General features: G+C 55.0%; 1 protein-coding gene across 6 annotated transcripts in view; it reads right to left on the bottom strand.

The window, feature by feature from the left end:
- The window catches only part of LINGO1 (leucine rich repeat and Ig domain containing 1), a 182,924-nt gene that overhangs the window by 36,993 nt on the left and 119,834 nt on the right, over positions 1-26,097 (bottom strand). For 3 of the 6 annotated variants that reach the window (XM_024557379.4, XM_045192840.3, XM_045192838.3), the window contains one exon: positions 22,233-22,318. The exons of the other annotated variants lie outside the window; for them this stretch is intronic. Coding sequence is in view for 1 of the 3 variants with exons in the window: in XM_045192838.3 (XP_045048773.2) it covers positions 22,233-22,318 (86 nt within the window). In the remaining 2 variants the exon portion in view is untranslated. The remainder of the gene's footprint in view (positions 1-22,232; positions 22,319-26,097) is intronic. 6 annotated transcript variants of the gene reach the window in all.

Consider the following 26,097-nt stretch of genomic DNA (forward strand, 5'->3'; position numbering starts at 1 on the left):
AGAGCTTCCTTGAAGGGAGTGCACCTCCGTCACACCACCAGGTCTTTGCCGGTTACCTGTCTGTCTCCTCCTCTGATTGTGAGCTACTTCAGAAGAAGGCAGGGTCTGACCAGCCCAGTGAGTGCAGAGAGGCATAGGGCGGATGGATAAGGTTCTCTCTCCCACTTTAGGGAGCAGGAAACGCTGTTTGGTAAAGAAGCTCTCAGAATCCCAGTGTCAGAGATGGGGGTGGGAACCTAGGCCAATCCCTTAACTGGGGGAGTTGAGGGCCAAAGAGGGAAAGGGACTTATCCAAGGTCACACATCCTGTGTGGCTGTGAACTCAAGCCTAAATTGCCTTCCCTGCCTGCTATCCCCTCCCTGGCAGGCCTTGGTTACTCACCCTGGACTCTGGGGCCAGCCTGTGGCCTCCGGCCACAGAGTGCTGTGTCTTCCTGAGGGATTAGGGAAGGTGCTGAGTGGGAGGTGGGTCCTCAGCCTGGTGGGTCACCCAGACCACACTGGGCCCAAAGGAACATTTGTGGAGCAGAAATGAACTTCCTGGTCGATTGCAGGAGATGGAATTTGATCCTGGTTTTATGTTTTCATTTGTTAAAAGAGGCCCTTGGGGGGGTGTTGCTCAGCTGGGAATGAGGACGTCTGTCTGCTTGTGCTGGCTCTGCCGTGTGCCCCTGGGCACCCCTCTCTGTCTCAGAAGCAAAGGTCTTCATCTTCATCTTCAAGGTGGGGATTGTCCATCCACCCTAACAGCCCACTTGTGGGGAACAGCCAGAGCGGAAAGGGGGATTGGCTCTCCTAGGAGCAGGGAGTGAAGGGGAAGAGAGATGATAGTTACTAGGCCCCTTCTCTGTGCCGGGCCTCCCGTTCCCTTTAGTATACGCTACACCTGTAGACAGGTGCCTGTGGTCCTCAGCGAGGAAATATTTGCTAAGATCGGTTTTCTCCTTGTAGGCACATGGTGAGGAAATGCACTTCCCCTTCCCCTTTGAAGGTGGGCAAGGCCATGTGACTTGCTTTGACGGATGAACTGTTAGTTGATATCACCTGTGTCACCTACGTGAGGGAGCTTTGCCAGCCCATTTGGCCTTGGCCACGTCTCTTCCTTGGCGTGTGGGAGCTCATAGTGAGATGGGGCAGCTCCTTCAGCCTGGGGTCCTCAGTGACAGTGAGGACCAGGCCCTCCTCTCCCTTTGCAATCGAGGCAAGAAATGTAGCTGAGCTGTTTTAAATCTCTGTGATGTTTAAGCTTGTTATGGCAGCAAAACCTATGTACTCTGAATGACAAAGGGCCCCTCCATTCCTTGTTTTCCGGATGAGGATATGGGGGCTCAGAGAGGTTCAGGCTGAGACCAGAGTGTGCAATTAGCAAAGTTCAGAGTCAGTCTCACTCCACCTGACTCTTGAGCCAGGCTCCTACCTCCGGGCTGGCTGGGTACGTTCCCACTGCAACCAGTGGGGATTGAAGCCTGGTTGGTGCTCACCACTCTTTGCTGAACCCAGTGCTCCTGCAACCCGCCACGGTGGCCCATTGGAGAGCCTGGCCTGGGGCCTTCAGTCTGTGGGAGCTAGAGGAAGTCAGAGGAGAGGTCTGGAGGGGACATGACGGGGTCCCAGGGCTAGGCTGACCAGTGTTCTAGCCCTGTCTCTGTTCCTCTAGCTGGATGACCTCGGGAAAGTCACTCTCCTCCTCTCAGGCTGGGTCTTCTCAGGTGTCAAGTGGGAATGATACTACTTCCCCAGTTACTGTAAGAGTGAAATGAGATGTGAAGGTCTTGGCACATGGGCCCCGTTATTACTGGAGGTAAGCTCGGCAGTGCAATAGCCTTACTCCGCACCTCTGCCCTCCCCATCTGCTCGAAGGGGATGAGGTCGACTTCCCTCCTCTGTTCTCTAGACACTTGCTAAAGGCAGCTTGCTTCATCGTCCCTGGGGCCCTCCTCAGCCCCAGAGGAGGGAAGGAAGAAGTCTGAAACCCCACTTTTGGCGAGCAAACCGCAGTCCGAGAGCAGGGCTTTCCCAGGACCACATCACGCAGTGCTGGTGAAGCTGATGTTTCGGTACCAGCGCCTTGTTCAGGGGCCCTGTTTCCCAAGGGGCTGGAGGGATATCCCAAGAAGGTTGCCCCAGACATGACGGGCGAGGCTTCAGGGAGAGGAGCTGGGGGAGAGAGAGCCAGTTCTTTCCACTGGCCAGTTGCTCCACTGGCAACTCAGTGGAGGCGGCAGTTCTTTAGTTCTTCAGAGCTCCCCACATGGCGTGGGTCTGCTTCTGCCCCCACACCCAGACTCCCTCCTTGTCACCACTGCCTTCTTCCTGCCATCACACACTCCCTCCCTGTCAGGTAGCCCCTCCGCCCCTACAATGCTGCTGACCCAGCACACGGCTGTGCTGGGCCCACCACACCTTTGTTCAGGTGGCTAGTCCCCCAGGCGCAGAGCCGCATAAACTCACACCTCTGTCCCAGCTAACGCTAGGGACCGTGTCCGGCAGATCATACCAGTGGCAGCTGCCATAGTCACCCCACTGTGGGCACACTATGGGAACCCTGTAAAGGAGGTGCTCTCAACCCCGTTTACAGAACGAGGGACCTGGGATTCAAGGAGGCTCATTTTGCCGGAGTTGCCAGAGACGGAGCTAGATTCACACCAGGCCTGTGCACCCCCAAAAGCCTGTATTCTCAGCATATCCACCCCCACCCCCTCTCTGAGAAGGATGGGTGAACACAGTCTTTTCCTTTCCGCTCCCCACATCCTCCCAAGCTCACCTCCCTCCTCCCACCTCTGTGCCGTTCCTTCTTTTCCCTCTAGGCCGCCTTCCACGCCTGACCCTTCATGTGGAGGTCCACTGCCAGGCTCCCGAAGGACTCGGTGATGCACTCAGGTTAGAATGGACGCCTGCCGCTGACTGCGGCCTTGGGAGCAGGGCCCGCATCTTTCACTCTCCCCGCCCCAGTGTCACGTCCACCGAGTGGACGCTCAGGGGACAGGGGTGAGAATAAGGAACTCAAAAGGGACCAAAGAGTTGACTTGAAAGCTCAGGCAGGGCACAGGGTTGCGTGTTTGAAGGAAAATGCTTATGCAAGTCCTGGACAAGGGGGAAGGGGGAAAACCAGGCCCCACTCTGGCCCTGGGCTAAGCTCTGAGGGACACAGGCCCCTGATCAAACCTCGACAGCCCCAGAAAGTTCCCACTGCTCCTGCGGCTCCCTGTCTCGCTCGCTCTCTCCCTCATTGCCTTTTCCCACCCCCTTCCCCTGCCCTTTTTCCTTTCCTAAAAAACACAGAGAAATGGGATTCAGAAGCCTACACCGCCTGCGAAGTATGGTTCAGCCTCCCCAAAAGAGGAAATGCCAGCATTCAGGTTCTCATGGCAACCCGGCCCCCACCCCTCACAGCCACCCTGCACCCATCTGGTGAGATCCGCAGGGCGCTGACTCAGCTGCGCCCTGGAGTCCTAGGCCCAGGCTGCAACAGGTGATGTTGGTTTGTCTGGCTGCACCAGCCAGGGCTCGACCCTCCTAAGCAAATGAGACCACCTCTTACAGGGATTCTTTGGGGCGGGGGCGGGGGGCAGTACTGTTTTAAGACCTACCCGGGGTGCAGGGAGGTGGGGGCAATAGGCAGGAGTTGCCTTAGCCCTGCTGAGGGAACGTTCCGCAGGCAACAGTGATCTCGTTCAGCTCTGAACTGCTTTCAGCTCTTGAAGGCAGAACAGAGTGAGCTGGTCAAATGGGGGAGACGGGTTCCTTCTGCCTACTCCTTCTCTCTGCCTTTGACCCCCAAGGCATGACCTGGACTTTAGGGGTTCTGCTAGGTGTGGAGGGGTGCATGGAACAGAATGGAGCTGGGGTTGGTTTCTCTGCCCCGGCAGTGGAGCACCAGCCACCTGCCCCCACCCCATTCTGCACCACAGCACTGGCGTCCAGCAGCCGTGGTCTCTGAGCTGTGGAATGAGGAATCAAGGCTTGGGCCCTTGCCATGGCTGAGCTGCCCCAACACTTCCCTGTATACCCCTATCTGCTCCCTCAGCCCAGGGCAGCTCCTACCAGCCTGCTGTGTGGACTCTTGGTTTCCAGGCCAGCTGGCATTTCCAAAGCTAATGAAATGGAAGCCGGAGCCAGGCCGGCCTGCGGCCAGCAGGCAGGCTGGGGGCTGAAAAGCAAATCTCCTGGGTCCTGGCACCACCCTACCGCTCTCTCTGGCCTCGCAGGACTGACAGGCACAGCAGAGCAGTGGGGTGCATCTGGGTGCCTGTCCTGCTTGTCCCCTCCTCACCCCACCTGACCATGGAGCAGCTGCCCTAGGTCACCAAAGAGCTACCCATGGTAGGCTAGGCAGAGTGGGGCTGAGTGGGGGACGGTGGTAACCCAAGACCCAAACCTGAGGGGAATGGAGCTTAGGACCCACTTAGTATGGCTTCATAAATGTGGCTCTTTCTGTCACCTTGGGGTCGTTCTCCCTGGGGGCTCTGACCCCAAGCTTCCCTGTGTGACCCCTCATGCATTCTCCCCATTTCTAGTCCCTCTCCCCGGACAATCCTATGCGTGTCAGAGTCAGGAAACTTCGAAGGGACGAGCCTGACCCTTTAGGAACAGAGAGAGTCAGGAACTGCACAAGGTCACACAGCAAGTCTGGGGTCAAGCTAGGCCCAGAAACAGGCCTCTGCCTCCCTGCCCACAGCCCTCTTAGAGTCTTGAGCTGCTTCCTCTGATTCTTTCTCCCCTTCAGCTGACTGCAGGAAAGAAAGGATGGATGGGAAGAAGGATGGATGGATGGATGGATGGATGGATGGATGGATGTAGTCGGCAGGCAGTGGGGAGCAGGGATTCAGGAACAGATGGGCTTTGAGGTTCCTCTGCAGATGCCTGGGGGAGGGGGAGGAGGCCTAGAGAAACTGGAACTGTTACAAAGTTGCGAGTTAAAACATTCTTCACACTCCCGCCTCCTTTACTGTTCTGATGCACCAAGACGTGACAAAAATGTGTCAGATTTTTAAAAAACCACACACATACACAAATGCCAGTCCCCATCTCCACCGCCTGCCCAAGATTGGGCCATCTGTTTCCCAGGGGTGAGAGGGGAGTGGGGCTTGGTGGTCGGTGCCGTCTCGCTGGGTACCCCCACCGCTGGGTCTGGTCCAGTCATGGCCTTCAGGTGATGTATCTAGGAAGGAGAGGGCTGTGACAGTGATGTTCCCTGGCCATGCTGCCCCTCCTCTCCCACTTGCTGCATCTGAGGGTACTGGGGCTGAGAGAGCCCTCCCTGGACATCCAAACCCCACCTCATGGTCTAGATGAGAAACTGAGGCCAGAGACGAGAGGCTGGCACAGGTCTGAGTTCCTGCCCCTCGCGCACTCATTCAACAAACACTGACTGAGCCGGGTTTCCGCGACAGCACTGTTTTGGGCATCAGGGCTTCAGAGCTGAGTAGACAGCATGCAGGAGACAGCCAATCAACAAGAATAAACACACAGAAAGGCTTCCAATAGAGAGTGGTGAGAGGGCAAGGAAACAGCCGGGCCTGCCACAGGGGCTGGGCGGGGGTCAGGCTGACCAATCGCCGTCATGCGTCTGGGGTTGTCCTGGTTTTAGCACTCGAAGATCTGCGCCCTGGAGATGCCTGGGTCTTTACGTTGGTGCATTTTTGCTGAGGCCCAAACATGGAGACCAAAGGTCTAGGACCCTGAGAGAGAAGGGTGGGCTCTGAGGGGAGGAGGGCGAGACATCACATAGGGCCTGATGGGTCCTGAAAGGGAATGGGGGTTTTATCTGGTCACAGAATTAAATTTTATTGTGGTCATTGAGCCAAATTAGGGAGCGCAAGGGTTACGGCCAGTAGTGAATTTAGGAAATTCATCAAGGCTAGAGGCCTGGGGCAGGGCAAGTGGCTCAGGTGCCTGTAGAAGGCGTGAGGACTAGCTCTAGCCAGGCCTCCAGAGCTTCCCCAGGGAGTGGGGACTTTAGCCCAAGGCCATCGAGGAGACACTGAAGGGTAGAAGCAGCGGCTTGGTGTGGTCAGATTTGTAAGTAAGAAACCCTAAGGCCCCCAGCTTGTCATGCCCCCAGTTGGGCCCTTTTTGCCATTTCCAGAATGTCATCCATCACTGTGCTCACTCCCAAATCAGGCATATCTGGTCATCCTGCAGGGCCCAGTGCAAATGCCACCTCCTCTGAAAAGTCCTCCCTGATTTGCTAAGGAAAGCAGGTACGATCATGCCCTACCCTGGACTCTTCCACTCTGAGGACTCCCAGGCATGGGTCTCGTAGGAGGCCTCATCACAGGGGCCACCCTGACAGCTCCCAAACTGTGCCACACCGGGTCCTCAAGGCCCTCTGACTAGACCACATTGCAGGCGTGGGCATGGAGGCTCAGAGAGGGCGCTGGTTGGCTTGACACCACACAGCAGCTGGTGGCTGAGGGCAGTCCAGAGCTGTGTTAGTTCTCAGTTATAGTTCCTAGGGCCCTGCTGGGGGGTGGGGGAAGAAATAAGGAGTGGCTGGCTCTCTTCCCACAACGGACGGGTGAGTGGTAATTACCACAGTAGGCTGGATGAAATGGGTTGTGGGCATGGTGGCTGGCTATATGGGAAAAGCCGGCCATGGCTGGGAGATTTATAATGGAAGTCTCCCAGATCAATCACTGAGTTACCAGGCAGCCTAATGGTAAAGGCTAGCAGGTTAGGAGAGGCTGGGGCTCACCTCCTAGGAGCAGCTGCTAAGCTTCCTCCAACAGAGGGTGCCAGGGGCAACCAGGAGACTGCCTGGGGGAGAGGGAAAGGGGTGGGGTCTGAAAACCCACCATTGTCTCCCATTTGTCTGCTTAAAGTGCTGAGAGTCCCTGTTAGAAAGCAGGAAGCTATTCCTCACCCCTCCCTTCAGGAGTTCAATAGGCCGTCCTTCTAGAAAGGAGGGTTCGGCACACTTATTTTTTTTCTCTGAGCTTCCGTCTCCCCACCTGCAGAATGGGGATCCTCTTCCCAGATCCACTCACCCTAAAGGGTTCATCTGAGACTCACATTAAGTCACACTCACAGACAGGCTCTGGGGCACGTCCAGCCTGGGGTAGAGTCAGGGGTGTACCTGAGGGCCAGGTAGCTGCTCAGCCACAGGAGATTTGCCCAAGTTCAGAGACAGGGGATGCTGGCTTTGACTCCTTAGGGGGCCTGTGTGATAACCCTGCACCAACGATCCTCCCTTCCTTCCTTCCTTCCTTCCTTCGCAACCCAGGCGTGTGCCTTGACCGGAAATTGAACTGGCAAGTTTCACTTTGGAGCCAACACCCACCCAACCAACGGAACCACACTGGCCAGGGCACTAACAGACTTTCTAAGGGGTCCTCGGAGATCCTGGGGAGAGGCTGCCTAGCCTGGAGCAGCACCCTCCCAGGCATCTCGTGGCAGAACTGTGAGCACCCAGGGAGAAACAGAGCCTCCCTTGCCCTCCCCAGGTGACCTCCGGCAAACACCTGACATGGTTCGTAGTGCAAAGAACTTGACTCTCTTCTCTGTACCGGGTGGGAGCTGGGATGGAGGTTTAGAGGAAGGAGAGAGAGGTTTGCCTCCTACTCCCTTACTCTCTTCCCACTCAGCAATCTTCCCTTATCTCCCTAACAATTAGAAATTCATTTGGGTTAGTATATTAATTACATGACTTAAGACATGTGCCCTGTTAACAACAGTGCCTGACACATAGTAAAAACTGAAGTAGTAACTATTATTATTATTATTAATACTATTGCTATAAAGCCCCTCTGTTCTAATCTAAATACCATAGTCAGGATAAGTTGCTACTAATCACTCACACCTTAGTGTGAATTAGTTAAAAACCACCTTGCTCTTCTGATCCAAGGTCAGTGTCTCTTAAGATGAAGGTAAATTTGGAGCTTGTTGTATGGGGGGCATGATAAGCAAGACCTGAGCCTCTGACCATGGGGTTTCAGAGACACCAGGTCTTCCTAGACTAGGTGGAGAAGGTGGAGAGTGAGGGGTGAAAAGCCAGCCTTCAAGGGCTTGATAGTCTGCCCTGGTTCTCCACCAAACCAGGTTTTCAGTTTGGGAGCAGGGAAACCCACAGAGGCAGCGATGAGCCCCTTCCCTGGAGCACAGACCTCTTCCCCAGATGGGCAGCAGGGAGGGAGGGAGGGGCTGAGCTGTCCCCAGGCCTGACTGCCTGCTCTCCACCATGGTGGGCACTGCAGGGAGAGGCTACAGAGAGAGGGGCAGGCCTGGGAGGGGTGGGTGGTTATGGGCATAGAACGGAAAATGAAGACCTTCAGATGGGCAAAGGTGAGCTGATTTTCAGACAGTCCCAGGAGGGAAGGCTAGGATGGGTCAGCTGTGCCCTTGGGGGCTGGCCCTGTCACTGGCCCAGTCAGTGCCCAGCCTGCCAGGCCTGCCCAGAACCAGAGGAGAGGTGGGGCAGGGGGCTTTGGATGAACAAGATCCCACAAGTTAAAGCCTGAGGAACTGTGGCCAGATTGCAGGAAAAAGTCTTGGCCAGCCCAGGGAACCAACAGGGAAGTCCACACTCCCAAAGACAAGGGTCCGCCTTTCCCTCAGAGGAACTCGTCCCAGCTCCACCTCAAGGCAGCGAGCAAAGCCTCCTTGCTGAGTGTTTACTTGTGGGAGACCCTCCTCACCAGGAGCAGGTCTGTGTTCCCCATGGGCAGGCACTGTGCCCCCGATCCACATGCCTTGGGAAATCATCCCTTTAGGCCTCAGCTTGTGCACCTATGAAATGGGGATAACAGTGCCTACCTGGCCAGACCGTATGAGACTCCAGGTGAGACACAGTCACCTCCCCCCCGAGCCACCACCTCTGAGGGCCAGGCCAAAACAGGCCTTCTCTGGGTGAGCAGTTGGTCGCATCCTCAAGCCACTCCAGATCCCATATCACTTGCCCAATGACTTCCCCACTCTCTCTCCCTCTTTTGTCCTGCCCTTCCCAGAGGAGGCTGAGCCAGCTGAGACAGGGCGGCCTCACCGCACCCTGCACAGGCCAGCCCTCAGTCCCACTGGGCTTTAGTTTCCCTGTCATACAACGGCTGTGCCGACCCAGAGGGTCTCGCAGACCCTCCAAAGGCCAGTGGCTCTCGGCAGGAAGAGGTTGTCTCGGGTCCTGCCCCAATCTTCACGATCCATTCCTGCCCTGGACATGGCCCATGGTGCACCCTGCCCACCTGTCCTTCCAGCCCAGGATCTTACCTGGCCCTCTGAATAGAGGCCAGAGAAGGAGGGGGCGTGGCGAGCCAGAGCCACCTCTAGCACAATAACTAGTAACCAGCTGACAGACTGAATTATACCTTTTCTGGTTCCTTGCCTGTTGGTCAGGGAAGATATGTGAGCAGCATGTGTTTTTGCGTGTGATCCTGGCCCTCGGGGACCCAAGGCTCCCCTGTGTGTGCAGAGTCAGCCAGGTGAGCAGAGGGGTGACATGCAGGCAACTCCTGTTCTCCCAGCAGAAACCCCAGATGCCCCAGCTCCTGTCCCAGCTCCTGCCTGAGGGGCCCAAGTGTGGGGTGGCAGCTTCCTGGCTGAGGCTGCATGGAGTGAGGGACGGATGTTCCAGGCGTGGTCTGCATGGAGGGAGGATGGGGCTGGCTGGGGACCTTCAGGACAAGGAGGCATCAACCTCCTTTCCAAAGGTTGTCAAGGAGGAGGCCCAATAATGTCACAGGAACCCTAGCCTGAGTGGGAGACCCCGCCCTGGTCTAGGGCCCACCTGAGGAGACCATGACCCCGCCTCACCTCCACCTCTCAAACCCTAACACTCTCCACCCCTTCTTCAAGGCCTCCATCCCTCTCCCAGCCTCAAGATCAAGGACCAGCTCCCTTCCCCAGCGTTTCCCTGAATGCCCAGACATAGTCTCCACTCCATAAGTAACTGGTCCAGCTGCTCTCTTATAGCCTAAAAACAAAGTCCCTTCAGCCCTTGTAAGTAGCACAGGTGTGTGCAAATGCATACACACTTGGCAGGAAGGAGCTGGCCTCTGGGGGAAGCAGGGGGTGCCTGGGGATGCCCCCCTACCTGACAGCATTTTGAGGATTGGTCTCCTCTCCCTGTGCACCAAGTCTTGAGGCTAAGGCCACCCCAGTGGCATCAGGAAGCCCTTCCAGCTTAAATCAATTTTCTATCCCTTCATGCAGCATTCTTAGGTGGGCACTGAGGACCCCGGGCCGTGCTGTGGTGGAAGGAAGGAGAAATTCGAAATTTGCTAGGTCACCTGAGAACTCCATGCTGAGGGCTGAGTGAAAGACCGTGTCTCCCTGGGTAGAGATAAGGGGAGTCTCCCAGTGTTGCTGAGTGACTTAGACCGTGGCAGTTCCCCACTTTTCCCAGCTAGACAGGAAAGTCCACCACCTCCCCCTGCCACCCAGTCCAGTGAATGTCCCCCTGAGCTCACTGGATGTGACAGTCTCCTGCCCTGGCTTTGGGCCTGTCTCGGGCATCGGCTTAACTTAGCCGAGTCCCTACTGCAAGCTCCATCCTGAAACGGCAGTAATACCTGGAGCATCTTCTCTGCCCTCCTCCTCTCAGAAACCCGTTCCCACTCCTGAGGCCTCCTATCCAGACCCCAACCCCTGCCATATTGCCCAAAATTCCACCACCGGGGGTTCATCCTTTGTCTGGATTCTCTGTGAAGACCCAGACTGCTATTACACAGTCCCAGCTCCCCAAAACCTCCCTCCCTCCTCCCGTACCCCAGGAGCTGAAGCTGCCGGGTTCAGTCGGAGATGGAGAAGCTTCTGCCACCTTCCTCACAACCAGCAGAGTATGGTAAAAAATGACCTGTGGTTCTGGGGCCTCGCCTGGCATGAGGTCACCTGGACAGGGAGGACCAGGGCGGAACTGGGTCCTACCATAGGGCACCTCTGGCAGACTGGGGCAGGACTGAGGGTGGCCTTGGCCTTCAGACCACAGCCCAAGTCTGCAACACTGAGCATCTTCAGGGAAGCTGGGAAGCTGGGGAAGTCTCCCCTTGGGAGACTGACCCAGATTTTCTCTCCTTCTCTCTCAGCCACACAGGAACACTGAGAGGGGGGTGGGGGTAGAGAGAGAGAGAGAGAGTGTGTGTTTCCCCAGCCCTGGCAGGGAGGAGGCTTGCTGAAAGCTCTGGGAAATGAGAGAAATCCTCCCAAATCCCTTGTTGCTATCACTAATAACTGAAATACACTCTTGACAACAAGGTGAGCCCTCAGGCCTGACCTTGCTGCCAGGGGCTAAAGCCCCAGGTCTGGCTGGCGAGGGAGAACCCCAGGCCCTGAGTGTTCAGGGCTGAGCCCTGACCCCACTCTGCCTTTCTGACCTCCCCTTTGTGGGCAGTGTCTCACAGGCCCCACTGATCAGCACTAGGTGCTGCAGTGAAGTCCTAGAAAACCTTCTGGCACTAGGACTCCACAGGGGAGGCTGCTCCTCCGCCAACATTCCAGGCCCCTGTATGACCTCTGCCCTCCTGCACTACCTCCTCTCCTGCCAGGCCTTCTCTGCGCCATGCAGGGTATCTGCCCTGGCCCTGCCTCGGACCCTGACAGCTAGGGGTCTTGTCTTTGTGGAGGACCCCAATATCCTGTTGAAGGGTGGGAGCAACCCATCCTGTGTGTGATCCTGGGCAGGGCCCTGCCGCTGTTAGGCCTCCATCTCCCTTCTGCCCACTGGCGAGGTTGCTGCGAAGGTTGGGAGCTCTGATGGCTGGGAGGCGTGGCCAGGTGGATGCGGCCATGAGCATAGGTACCTTCCAGGCCAGCGCAGCCCAGAGCATCTGGTTCCTAAGTCCAAGGAGCCCCCTGGCATGTCAGGGTATCTTTGTCCTTACACGCTCCACAGGTGGCTCAGTCCCCATGGTGGGGACCACACCCTCCCCACAAACACTGACCCGCCCACACCTCACCCTACACAGGGCAGGAAAGGAGAAGCGGGAGCCTTCCTGCCACATCCCCTGGGCTAGAGCTGGAGACAGATGAGGGAGGCAGCTCAGTGGAGCCATGGGGCCATGTTCACAGGCCACCGGTTAGCAGCCCTGTGACTGTGGGCAGTTATTTCTCTGCATCTTAATTTTTCTTACCTATAAAATGGGGATAAGTACATTTACCTCTCAGCGCTGTTATGAGGATCAAAGGCTTATAAGATTCTCTTAACAGTAGCTAGCACAGAAAAATCACTCAAGAACCAAGAGCTGCCACTACTGTTGGCTTCGTCAGGAGCTCAGAGCAGCCCTAGACCCAGCAAGCAGCAAACAGCAGGCTGGCAGCGAGGGCTGGGTGACTCGGCCTCTCCAGATGCCGGCTGACTTGGCTTCCTCTGCTCAAGGGACCAAAGTATCTAAAGAGATCTGGACAGAGGAACAAGGAAGCAAGCAGTAGGGTTCGAATGGGGGTGGAAGGATAGAGACCCAAGAATTCCCTGGGGGAGAGGGAAGAGAAAGGACGAGGAGGTTCCCAAGGGTCTGGGGGTGCTCATCTTAGCCCTTCTGTTAGACGCAGTACATGGGCGAGGACCACGTGCAGTGACCTGTGGAGGCCACCGCCACAGGAGTGTTCAGATCTGAATGTGGCATAGCTGGGGTGCAGGTATCCTGGCAGAACAGGAAGAGCAAGGGGCCATGGGGCTAGGGAGGCAACCTGAGAAGGGAACTCCCTTGAGAGATAGGTGCACAAAGAAAGCAAGTGCCTGGTGGAGAAGGGGAAGCCGTGGACCTCTGCGCAGCCCCACCCCCACTTCTCCTTCTCCTTGCTTACAGTCATTCCCCCATCAGTCTCGTCAGTGAGACATTAAATGGGTTGACATTAGTAAGACGGAGCTTCTCCACTTGTCTGCCAGACTGGGCCTCTGCTGTGGAAGAATAGCTAATTAGAGACACAATAGGGAAATATCAATGACAGGCATCAATATTTTTGCGTCCTGTGGTTCCCTGAATGTTGATTTGAAGCAATCTTTCCAAGACAACAGGGGCGAAAAGCTCCATTTGGAGAAGGGAGCACCCCCAGCTGCATTCATTCTTAAAACCTCTGCTCAGGGTCCTTCCACCTACGGCCCAGGGCTGGGGCTGAACGCAAGGGGTCCATGCTCTGGAGGGGGCATTGGTGACCTTGAGGAAAGCCCTGGCTCACTGAGTGACTTCAGGCATGTCTCTCTAGACCTCAGTTTCCTCAACTGCCAAATGGGTATGATCACTCCAGTCCTGCCTGTCTTGCACGATGAGAAGGCGTGAATAAAGTGCAAAAGCAAGCTTTCGGAGGTGATGTCTGTGCAGGTGTGGGGGCTTTGTGGACTGGAGGAGACAGGTGGGGCTCCCGAGGGGCAGGGCAGCACTGACAAAGGAACAGACACGTCCTAGTTCAGTCAACCATCAGAGGCAATAAGCTCTCCTGGCCCCCACTACGCACTCAAAACTGGGTGGGAAGCAAGCGAACACGAGCCAGAGAGAAGAGAGGCAGAGCGTGACGCAAACGTGCAGCTGCCGTCTGGTGTCTCTGAGCCTCTGAGCCCGCGAGGACTCACGGCCTTCCACCCGCACCCAAAACCGTGCATGCCGTGCCAGGCACAGGCGGAACTCACAGACAGGGTGTCCCCTTTGCCACTGAGAGCATCTTATAGGCAACCCCCGAATCTGAGAGGCAGGGCACAGTGGAGAAGCCCTGTCAGAGACAGCCCAGCTGGCCGCGGGGGTGGCACGGTGCCCGCGGTGTACCACAGCCATAGGCACACATATATAACATACTCGGATCACGTACACACGGCCAAGTTCATCAGTGAATGTGTCCGGGCTAGAAACAGGTGAGCGCACGCACACACACATGCGTGCAGCATCATAAGCCCAAAGCCAAGCATGGACCATGAAATCTTTCCCTACTGAGCAGGAACCAAGTAGCCCCATGCAGCCTCCCAGGCACACGTGGCCTCGGAAGCCATGACTAAGCCAAGAAGCAGCGATGAGGAGGCTGAGAAGTAGTGCTCAGCGTGGCCCGAATATCTCACAGGAGATTTTGCTTCACAGAAAATGCCTCTTTGCCTGTGTGTGTGTCGGGGTGTAATTACCCATCAGGTCGTGGAGCAGAAAGCAGCACTAGGTCTCGGCCTCACTCTGTCTGTGCCACAGGCCTGCCCTAACTTTGTGGGGCCCGCCCACCTTTCACCTGCCCCAGGTCCTCAGACTCTGCCCCCAGCTAAGGAAGGGACAGAGTCCCCCACCCTTTTGTCCACTCTCCTTGGGTTCTTTCTCTCTGCAGGGGCTTAAGACCACTGGCTGTCTCACTCCCTCATGTTCCCCCTCCCCTCTCCAAACCACCAAGCTGTTTACAGTTCCCTGAGGGAACAACAGGGAAGACCAAGAAAGACAGAATTCACAGAGAAGACAAGCGCCTGAGGAAGGGACAGAGGCCATCTCGGCTGGTCCCTGGAGGCCCTCCCCTCATAGGGCTTGCCCACCAGAGTGGGGAAAGGGAGGTCACACCTCCCTGCTTTTGCCTCCCACCAGGAGCACTCTCTCTCACTCCTAGAAAATTCCCACTGGGCCTAAGCTAAGGTCAGGTGGTATCTCCTCCAAGAAGCCCTCCAGGTTAACCTCCCTAGGCCAAGAGTGCTCTCTGGCTCCTACAGCCCCTTATGTTTCCCTTCATCACGGTTCTGTAATCAAGAGCTGAAAACTTAGGTGTCTGTAAGAGCCAGAGAGGACAGGACAGTGAGTGAACGGGCGCCGTAATGCAAGGCAACTGGGCGGGACTCGAGAAGGGGGAGCACACCAAGTCACTCCATGGCCCAGCCATCCCACTCCTAGGACAAACCCAACCCACAAAGATCACTGCCCAAGTGTTCCTAACAGTATTATTCACAATCGCCAGAAAGTAGAAACAGCCTACATGTGCGTGAATGAGCGGGCAAACAAAATGTGACATGTCACTGAAACGGAACACCATTGGGCCCCATCAGAGAATGAGCACGGGTCCCAACATGGATGGACAAACGTCGAACACGTCGTGCTAAGGTAACCAAGCCAGAGACACAGGCCACACATTGTATGACTTCATTTACATGAAATGTCCAGAAAGGCAAATCCATAGAAACACAAAGATTAGCGGTTGCTAGGGGCTGGGGGACGGAGAGAGGGGAGCGATTGCTAACGGGTACAGGGTTTCCTTTTGAGGTGATGCAGGGCTCTGGAATTAGTGACGGTGCTTGCACAATCTCGTGAATATACTAAAGAATACCGAATTGCACACTTTAAAATGGTGAGTTTTATAGTATGTGAATTATACCTCAATTTTTAAAAAGCAAATTGTTTAAAATGAAACAAAACACATTCACAAGCCACATCCCTGGTTGGGGCCTCCAGTTTTCAACCTCCAGTTCACACATCTGTCTACCCCCAAGAATGGAGAGTCAGTCCTAACGAAGGGCCCTCCATGACCGCCAGAGCTGGCACCTCAAGGTCAGGTACTTCAGCCATAGCAGTGGCCACTGCAGCTTATGACCACGGGCCCATTTCACACTTTGCAAACCCTCCCTCAGACGACTCCGGTCCACCGTCACAGCCACGCCTCAATCCTGCCACTGGGGCAGCTTGAGGCGGGACCAAGAAGAGAGGCCAGACTTCCTGATCCAGTGGCCAGCCTCTGGTGGGCGGAGGCAGGTGGACACAAAAGTGCAGGTAGCTCGGCTGCCACTTCCTGCCTCAAGGGCCTTCCTATCCTCAGAATCAAGTCCACCTGATGGATTTGGCCTCCGTCCTCTTTGGGGCCCTGAAGGCAGCTCAGCCATGGCAGCAAGGCCCCTACCCCTCACTCCCACAATCCCCAGATATGGCCAGGACCCTAACTTAAATGCCCAGTTTCTCGGAGGCCCAGAGCAGACCAGGGGCAGAGGCTGATCAGAGGCCCAGGTGCAGAAAGACTTTCAGGTCATGTGGTCAAGCATCCTGGACAATCCCGGGCAAGTGGGCCACCACACCTGGGCGGGACCTACCCCTTCTTCTCTCTAGTGGGTAAGCCACGGGGGTAGGGACTCCTCTCCTCAAAGGCCTTTTGTCCCTTCCTCTCATGCCTGCCTTCGGCCATCCTCCCTTCCAGAACCTCCCATAAGCAGAAAGGAATCCTCTCTTTCAGCTTCTACTTCAGGTCCTCAAGGGGAAAGCAGGCTTCCAGAACCAGCCCCTTGAGCCCACGTGTCTATGGAGATGCCCTGTGAGCCGTCGGGCAGAGGGATGGGTGACGGGGTAAGGCCTTTGCGCCTTCAGCCCCGGCCTCCCCGTAGACTATGAGCTCCTAGAGGGCAGGGAATGAGTTTCTGTTTGGTTCACAGCTGGGCCTCTGCTCTGGAAGGCTAGGAAATATTTATCGAATGAATGATTGAGTCCATTTTCCCCTTTAGGCTTCCTTATGATATGTTTGAACTAAAGAAAAAAAAAGAGTTTGGAAACTATTGGCCTCAGGAGTAAATTCTGAAGTCCTCAGCTGGCCATGGAGGCCTCCTCCACCTGCCCCCTCACACCTTGCAGCCTCCCTCCAACCCACTGACGGGCCCCACCCCAGCACCTCCAGAAACCCAGGCCTTCGCTCACGCAGGCCCCTTCCTGGAGTGCTCTCAGCCTGTCCTGGGCACCAGCTATGGGGTTGGCTGACAGGGGAGGGGAGGGGAAGAGAGAGAGGGGGGAAAAGGAAAGGAGGAGGGGGAAGAGGAGGGAAAAGGTGGGAAGGGGAGAGGGAGAAGAGGGAGGGACTGAGTCAGGGTCCACCTCAGTGATGAAGGGAGGGGGCAGCGGTCACTTTTTTGGACACAGATTAGTTCCCCTGTGCAGACTGAAGTAAAGTGGGGAAAGGAAGCCCCTCTGGGAGAAGAATGTCAGCTTTAGACAAGCAGCCACATCTCCTTTCTACTCCCCTGCCCCACGAACCAGTGTGGTAGGAAGCAGCCTGGTACCACCTGGGCCTTTTGCTCTACCTTCCTTCTGCCCAAAAAGTTCGGCCACCCACCTGGGTGACCTCTAGGGTTAGACTCTCCTAACCCTGCTTCAGACTGAGCCTATCCGATAGCAATCTCTGACCCTGCTCACACGCTGAGGCCAGCCCTGGCAGGGTACGCCAGCCCATGGTGTACCCTCCAAGAACTAAAGAAGGTTCCAGAGACCTCAGCCTCTCCTCCTACTACTCCCCAGAGCTGGTGACAGATCCAGTCTGTGGCTATCAGAGACAGGTCACAACACTGGGCCACTGCAGGCAGCTGTCCGTCCCAAGGTGGCTCATGGGTGGCTGATTTCTGACCTCAAGAGCAAGACTGAGAACATGATAAGCCTCCTCTGGCACCAGGACACAGCAGTTCTATGGGCTCAACCACAGGTTTCTACAGAGAGGCTGCCACTCTCCTTCCCCCCCCCACCCCAGGCTCCACATCCCCTCTGCCTCCCACGGGGCCCAGCTCCACCTCCCTCTCTTCCTCAAGTGTCCTGGAGAAAAACTGAATTGCTGGAAACTTGCACCCCTTCCACCCCTGGGCCTGCCTGGCCTTTCCCAAGGCAGACACATATCCCGAGGGTCCCCCATTCGGTGTCCTCAGCTGGCTGTCCGCTAATCCCTAGAGAGGTGTTAACTGATAATTAAGATGTTAGCTGTAAACTTAAAGTATGATTCACGCCCAGTAGCATTTTGGTTTTAACAGGTTGTCCTTGGAAATGGGAAAACCTTTAAGACTCAGCCAAATGGCAGACTAGACTTTGGGGGTACTTGGTGCCTGGAGCCTGTATGGCTTTCCTGGAACTGCCCACCTCTCCATCCACAGAAAGAAGACGCTGGAGCCCAGAGACAGGCCTGCCAGTCTCAGCTCCACCTCCTAGGAGCTGATACCGTTAGACAGGTAACGAAACCTCTGTGAACCTCAGTTTCCTCATCTGCAAGTGGGTATGTAGAATACCAACCTTGTGGGATTATGACGAGGCCCTCAGTATGCAGGAGCTCCCAAGGTCCCTAACATCCCTTTGCCTGTCCCTCATGGAAGGTAACTGTGTCAGCTTCCCCACCGCCCACCTCCTCACCCCCAGTCAATCACCAGGGTGTCTGTCTCTCCGCTTCCCAAATCTCTTCCCAGGCAGAGGTCAGTGGAGTCATTTACCAAAGCTGGACAGGTAGGAGACTGTGGGGACACTGGGCAGACAATGGGGGCGGAGGGTCTGAACAGCAAGGAAGGAATGGCTTACTCAATAGACGGCATCAAGACAGCTGGTCATTTGGGAAAAACACTTGGATCCCTTCCCCAAACCACACACGAAGAACATTCTGCATGCAGAGAGATGTAAAGGTTTTTAAAATCATGAACAACTGGAAAACAATGTAAGACACCATTTTCAAAACTTTGCAGCGGACAAGAGTGACAGACTTGCCCATGGGACAATTTTAAACTTTTAAGGGTTAAAAAAAAATCACCATAAACTTAAATGACAAAAAGACCCATAAAACTATGAAAAAAAATGTGCAACATGTGACAGATAAGGGTTAAATCCCTTACCCTCTTATAAATAAATCACTTTGCTCTTGCAAGTCAATAAAATGCATTTCACACACACGCCGCCCCTCCTCACCAAAACCAAGGTCACAGGGGACCTCCCCAGGGCTCCCCATGCTCAGTCTGCATCTTACTTGACCTCACACTTGAAATGCATCTTGCCTTCGGCTTCCAGGACACCACACTTGCCTGGTTCTGCTCCACCTCGCTCGCTGGTTGCTCCTTCTCAAGTCCCCTTTTCGGTTCTTCCTCGGCTCCCCGACTTCTAGATGAAGGAGGCCCCAGGGCTGGGGCTTCAGCCGTTCTTTCCTTTCCTATCTATTCTGAGCACCTGGACGCTCATCCCGTCTCACAGTCTTAGATACTACCTTCATACTGATGACCCCTATTCTGCATCTCTAGCCAAACCCATCCCCTAACCTCCAGACTCGTTTATGCCACTGTCACCTCCACATCTGCCCATGGATGTCTATTGACACCCCACTGTTACAGCCCACAGCCAGCGCCTGCCACCAGTGTGCCACCTGGGTAGCCACGCAGGGCCCCACCATCCTGCCCTCCGCGGAGTTCCCCCACTCCAAACCCACTAGTCCCCGTTCTCTACTCCGTCCCTGGTGTTGGCAGCCCCACCCTTCTAGCCACTTCGGCCGCAATCACTAGAATCATTGTTATGGATGAATGTTTGTGCCCCCCAATTCATATGTTGAAGTCCTTATTGTAATAATACAGTGGTATTCAGAGATGGGGCCGTTGGGAGGTGGCAAGGGTTGGGTGATATCCTGAAGGTGGGGCCCTCGGACTGGACGAATGCCCCTTATAAGAAGGAGAAAAGACACCAGAGCTCTCCTTTTGCACACAGAGAATAGACCTCGCAAGCACAAGCAAGTGAAGCCCGGGGGCCTCACCAAGACCTGAGCCCGCCGGCACCTTGACCTGGGACTTCCATGTCTCTAGAAGCGTGAGAAATAAAAATACGCTCTTGAAGCCAACCAGCCTGTGGCATTTGGCTGGGCAGCCCAAGATGACTAAGGCAGCAATCTTTGGCTCCTTCTCCCTCACACACACCGCCTCATCCAATCTGTCAGCAAATCCTATTGGCTCTGCCGTGAACATGGATCTACATCTCCCCACCTCCATTAGGGCCCCCTCGCCCAAGCCCCCGCCACCCCTTCCCTGGATCACTGCAACGGCCTGCTGCCTGATTCCCCTCCTCCCACTCCGGCCCCTTCACAGCAGCCAAAGTGAACTGGTTAAAATGAAGTTCAGGTCATGTCATGTCACTAATCAGAATCTCCCATGGCACCCTGCTTCATCCTAAGGAAATGCCAGGTCCTTAGGGTGACCCGCAGGCCCTGCACACCTGACTCCTGGTCCTCCCCTGGCCGTACCTCCCATTCTCTCCTCAGTCACCCGGTTCTAGCCACACTGGCCTTCTCTGAGCCCTGAACAGACCAGGCCTGCTCCCAACGCAGGGTCCTGGGCATCCACATGACTCATTCATTCTCTCACTTCCTAGTCTTAATGTCACCGCCATCTCCCAGTAAGGCCTTGCTGACAACCCCATCCAAGTAGCCCGAGTTTCCAATCCCTCCCCTGCTTTGTTTTCTTCTTCTTCTCAGTATTTCACACATATGCACACACTGTATCTCCTTACCTGTTCTTTCTTGGCTGGCTGTCTTCCACTAGAGTATAACTTCCATGGAACAGGTATTTGTCAATTGTGTGCACTGGTAGGCCCCTAACCAAAATAGTGCCCAGCACAGAGTATGTGCTCAATAAATGCTTACTGAATGAAGCGACAGATGAACAGAAAAAAAAAAGGCTGGGGACATGGCATGAACTGGCAATTCCCAAGGGAAGTGGTCAACAAGCACACACAGATGCTCAACCTCACTGGTGGTCAAAGACATGGAAAATAAAACCAGTTTTAACTCTCAGACCAGCAGGGATTTAAGCCTCTTGTGGTGCACCCTAAGTCAGCACCGCCTTCTGGAGGTCGATCTGGCCATACAGATTAAATCTTGAAATGTGTGTGCCCTCCGACCCAGGCAGTCTACTACCGGAAACACTCCGGAAGGACCCAGAACACAAGTGCACACGGCTGTATGAACTGGGAGATTCCCTGAGTGACTTGTACAAACAGCCAACCCCTGGCTATTCGGAAACCGTCTAAACAGCCACCATCGGCATGAATAACTGATACATAATTTAAAGACCATCTAATCAATGGGTATAAAAGGAGACCGAAGAACTCTGGAATGAGCTACACAATATTTGAAAGTGAAAAAAATCAAGTGACAGAGAAGTATAACTAGCACGAGTCCATGTTTTTCCTTTTAAAATATGTTTATAAGTACATAGAAAAAAGTCTGGAAATGTTTAGCCCTGAGAAGGAAGAAATTACGGGAAGAGACTGAACTGTGTGCTTGAAATGCTTCTGCATTGTTAGGTAGATAGGTAACATATAAAGAAAATATTACCTTAATAGTCAGAAAAATAACGCACCTTTACAAAAAAAAAAAGAAGCAGCAAACAACACTTCCCATGTCTCTCCTACGTTGAGGACGCAGAAACAGGGCACCTCAAACCCTCTGCAGCCTGCCCCTGCCTCACCCCTGTTTCCTCCATCTCTGCCTTCGCCCCGCACCCTCAAGCCCTCTGGGTCCCAAGCTCATAAAACAATTTTCTGTTCCTGGGTCCTTTCACAGTTCCTGGCCTGTGTGACAGCTCTGTTCACAGGCACAAAGGCCCAGCCTACCCTGACCTGTGACCTGCTAAGCCGGGACTCTGCTGAGAGGGCCCGACAGGGGAAGACAGGGCCCTGAGACCACTCTCCACGGCCACAGTTGCTGCCCCGGCCTCCAGTGGGAACGGCTCATGGGGCCTGAGAGATGCGGCAATGGCCGCTCACGTTGGCCTGAGCAAGCTTGGCCACCCTTGGCTCTAGGACACCTGTCACAGGCACTGGAGGCCACTGATGTGGGGGGCAAGGTGAGTCCAGCAGGGAGGACTGGACAGAGGTGGGAGACTGGAGCATCGGCCCCCACTAGGGTTGTCAGATTTAGCAAATACAATTATATGTCCCGTGCAGTATTTGGGATATACGTATACTAAAAAAAAGATTTGTTATCTGTCTGAAGTTCCAATTTAACCGGACAGTCTGTATTTTTTTCTGGCAAACCTAGCCCGCAACCCATCCCAGCCCTTGGGACAATGGGCCCCAAGCAGAAAGTGTCACCTGAGGTGTGCAGGAGCAGCAGAGAAAAACTGAATGGAAAGGTGAGCTGGGTCGTGCCTGGTGTTGAAAGGAGCGCCTCTGCCCTGGGGGTCCCGCAGACAGCAGGACCCCGCAGAGTCAGAGCGGTCCCTGACGGAAGCATGCAGGCAAGAGAAGTACAGTGACGTTGGCAGAAAAGAGCCAGAGCTGCCACCAGGGGAGCCCCGAGGAAGCAAAACCTGTAAGCCAACGTATGTAACAGGTGCGCGTGGAAGTCCTGAACCAACCAGACAGCAAGCACCCGAGAGAGAACAGGCGCTGATGGAATTATGTATTCCACGGCCAGCCTCTCAGTGCGCCGGGAGGCGGCCTGGTGAGGACGCACAGCTGCTGGGGTGGCCCACGTTCTCAGAGGTCCGGGGGCTCCTCTCACCGCAGCCCCCAGTAAGGGCTCATTCCATGCTCACTCCCAGAGCCCTCCCACCTGGTGCAGAGACATGAGGCCAGTGAGCCCGCCTCACTCTCCCCTACCTCAGTCAGATGGTGCCAGGAGGCAAACAGACCAGCCTCTCGGGGCCTAGGGAGCGGCAGCCTGTCCGTCGTGGTCCTAGCATGCACTGTAGGGGAGGAGAAGGAAGATTAGTGTGGGCAAAGATGGGGCTTCTGTGACTCCAGGTGGGCTCACCCAGCACAAGGTTCCTAAGACAGATCCTGGGCGCCCAGCCCAGTGGGCCCCGTGCTGCCTCCCACCGTGGGGATGGGCCTCACGGCACCAGCCTCCCTGCTGTCCTCCAGCCCCCTCGAGTGGCCTCGCTGGCCTGGCATTCAAGGTCTTGTCCAAGCTCCCACCTCTCACCATCTCGTACTGTCCTCCACCGGTCAATCCCACTCTGCAAGTTGTGTTCACAACATGCACACACGTGTATGCATGCACACACCCCCACACAGACACACATATACTTATACGAGGTCTGTCCGGAAGAAGTCCAGCCATGGTTAATATACAGAGAACGGTTTGCACGACACCGACGTCACCTGGCAGCCAAGCAGAGGGGACTGGAATGCGCATGTGTGAGCAATGACGACTTCACTGTACTAGTCAGTGGGAGCGGTTGACTCCATTGAGTGAGCACGTGTACTGTGTGGTTGTCGCGTTCAAAATGACCGAGCAAGTAGAGCAACGAATCTGCATCCAACTTTGCGTTAAGCTTGAACATTCCTCTGAGGAAACTATTCGGATGACTCGGAAGGCCGCAGCTGTGGGCAACTGGTGACTGGCAACTTCATCACGATAACGCGCCTGCTCATGCATCACGTCTCGTGCAGGGTTTTTTGGTGAAACATCAAGTCACCCAGGTGACTCAGCCCCCCTACAGCCCAGATTTGGTGCCCTGTGACTCCTGGCTTTTCCCCAAACTTAAATCACCTTTGAAAGGGAAGACATTTCAGACCATTTTCAGGAAAATACAACTGGGCAGCTGATGGCGATTGGGAGAACAGTGTAAGGTCCCAAGGTGCCTACTTTGAAGGGGACTGAGGTGTCATTGTCCTGTGTACAATGTTTCTTGTATCTTCTTCAATAGATGTCTCTATTTTTCATAGCACGTGGCTGGATACTTTCTGGACACACCCCATGCACTTACATACACATACCACAAACATATACACACATACACATACACATACACACAAACACACACACCCAAATGAGTAGCTCCACTCCATTCTCTGAGATTCCCACTGTTTCCCACCAAGTCTGTCCCCTGTAAGGTCACTTACATAGCCTCAACCCAGAAGGTCTGGCTTCTGCGCCCCCACCCCACCCCTACCTGCAATACTCTCAGCAAGGTCCCAGCAGCAAGGTTCCACCTGCCTGGGCCAGTCCTCCCACCGCAGCCGGCAGGAGCTCCCTGTCCCCCCCTCTCCTTGGGTCACACACCCCTCCATCACCCCTACACATGTCACAAGCTGCTGTTTCCCGTCTCCCCTCCCCGCTCCCCACTGGGGCATCTCACCCACAGCAGTGCTTCAATGTCTTCTTCAGAGGAGAGCGGAAGCCCCTGCCCTGCCTCCCGCCCTCTCCCCCTCCCCGACCCAGCTCTGCGCCACACGGGCCACCTTGCTGCTCTCTTCCTGACATACCACCCTCTGGACCCTCCTAGGCCTGGCTCCTCATCCAGTTTCAGCTCAAGGCACCTCCTCAGAAAGCCCTCCCTGATTACTGGGGGGGGGCCCCCCTTACCCGTGCCACACACCCTGACTGACTGATTCATCGTTTGGTTCTCCCTGTCTCAGCGATCCCACCGTGAGCTTCTTTTCCCCAGTCAGGTGCATGGAGGCATAATCCACCTACAGCAAAATCCACCCTTCCCGTGCACAGCTTATGAGTGTTGACAGCTGCATGCAGCCCCGTAACCACAATCAAGACACAGAACAATTCTATCACCCTAAACAATCTCCAGGTGCTCTCCTTTCGTGGTCCACTCCCCCCACCCCCAGGCCCTAACAACCTAACCGCTGATCTGTTTTCTTCCCCACAGTTTTGCCTTTTCCAGAATGTGGTATCAATTGAATCATCTATATGCAGTTCTTGTCTGGCTTTGTTCACTTAGCATACTATGCATTTGAGATTTACTTGTGTTGTTTCTTGTATTCGAATTTCACTCCTTTTTATTGCTGAGTGGTAATCAATTGTTTATCCATTCGGTAGCTGAAGGACATTTGGTTTGTTTCCAGCTTTTGGTGGGTATGAATAAAGCTGCCATAAATGTTTGCCCACAGGTTTTCGTGTGAACGTAAGTCATTACTTCTCTTGGGGACCTAAGTAGGATTGCCGGGCTACACGGTAAGCATATTTTTAACTTTGTAAGAAACTGCCAAACTGCTTTCCCAAGGGGCTCCGCCGCGGTCCGTTCCCACCAGTAGCCGTAGCAGACGAGAGTCCCGTGTGCACGGCACCCTCCGCAGCACCGGGTACTGTCCGTTCTGTGAAAGTCAGCGTAGCGTGCCAGCGGTGCGGCGGCATCTCCGGCGATATTAACGGCACTTCCCTACTGACTAATGATGATGAATGATTTTTCATCTGTCTATCCCCCCATTCATATATTGAAATCTAGTCCTCAGTGGGATGGCAAATGGAGGCAGGGCTCTTGGGAGGTGGTTAGGTCCTGAGGGTAGAGCCCTCATGAATGGGATTAGTGGCTTTATAAAAGAGACCCCGCCCAAGGAGGGGGAGGAGGAGGGAGAGGAGGAAGGGGAGAGGAAGAAGAGGAGAGGTAGCTGAGAAGGAGGAGGGGGAGGAGGACAAGGAAGAGGAAGGGGAGGAGTAAGATGAAGCGTGGGGAGTAGGAGGAAAATGAGGAGGCTTGGGAGGTCTAGGAAGGGGCGGAGGTGGCCTTCCCTGAGCCAGCCCAGTGCTCCTTCCTCATGCTCCTCCCTGATCCTGGTGTCCATTCCCAGCCTGGTGGGCCTCCTCTCCACAACTTTTCCTCTGGGAAGGCTTTCAGAGCCCCGCTTCAAGAATCTGAGCACCGAGTCCCTCTGCCTCTCATATTTTTGTCTGTGGGATTATTTCGTCATGTCTGTCCCCCTCCACACAAGCCACAAAATGTGATCGGAACACAGAAAAGGAGGATGGAGATGAGATGGTGCACTCGGTGGGGTTGCACATAAAACACAGCACATCTGACAAGGAGAACTATGATTGTGACATTGCCATCCTCAAGCTGAAGACACCCATCACATTCTGCATGAGCGTGGCCCCTGCTTGCCTGCCCAAGACGGACTGGGCCGAGTCAACGCTCATGATACAGAAATCAGGCATCGTGAGTGACTTCGGGCGCACCCACGAGCAGGACCGCTCGGCCACCACCCTCAAGATATTGGAGGCGCTCTATGTGGACAGGAACGCACGCAAGCTGTCCACCAAATTCACCGCCGCCCAAAACATGTTATGTGCTGGCTACGACTCAAAGCCCGAGCATGCGTGTCAAGGGGACTGCAGGGGTTCTCCCATCACCCACTTCAAGGACACATACTCTGTCACCAGCATCGTCAGCTGGGGAGAAGGACGTGCACAGCAAGGGATTCAGGATCTACATCCAAGTTACCAACTTCCTCAGTGGATCGATAGGCCCATGAAGGTCAAGGCCAGGGCCCATGGTGAGCAGGAGGTCCCTATGTCATCCCCCTTATCAGAGTGATGCCACCCAAGGACCCACTGGAGCCACTGGAGTCTTGTTTTGTCTTAACACGTGCCCCTCTGAATAGGCTGAATCCCGGAATAAGCTTCCCATCTGCAGTGGTTAGGTCTGCGTTGGTTCCTTACCCTGCTTTCGCTCTTGCTCTATTCAGGTGGGAAATGAAATTTTCATTTGGAACATTAGATCCTCCTTTC

This window comes from Desmodus rotundus, chromosome 7 (genome assembly GCF_022682495.2).
Source record: "Desmodus rotundus isolate HL8 chromosome 7, HLdesRot8A.1, whole genome shotgun sequence".
Classification (NCBI taxonomy): domain Eukaryota; kingdom Metazoa; phylum Chordata; class Mammalia; order Chiroptera; family Phyllostomidae; genus Desmodus; species Desmodus rotundus.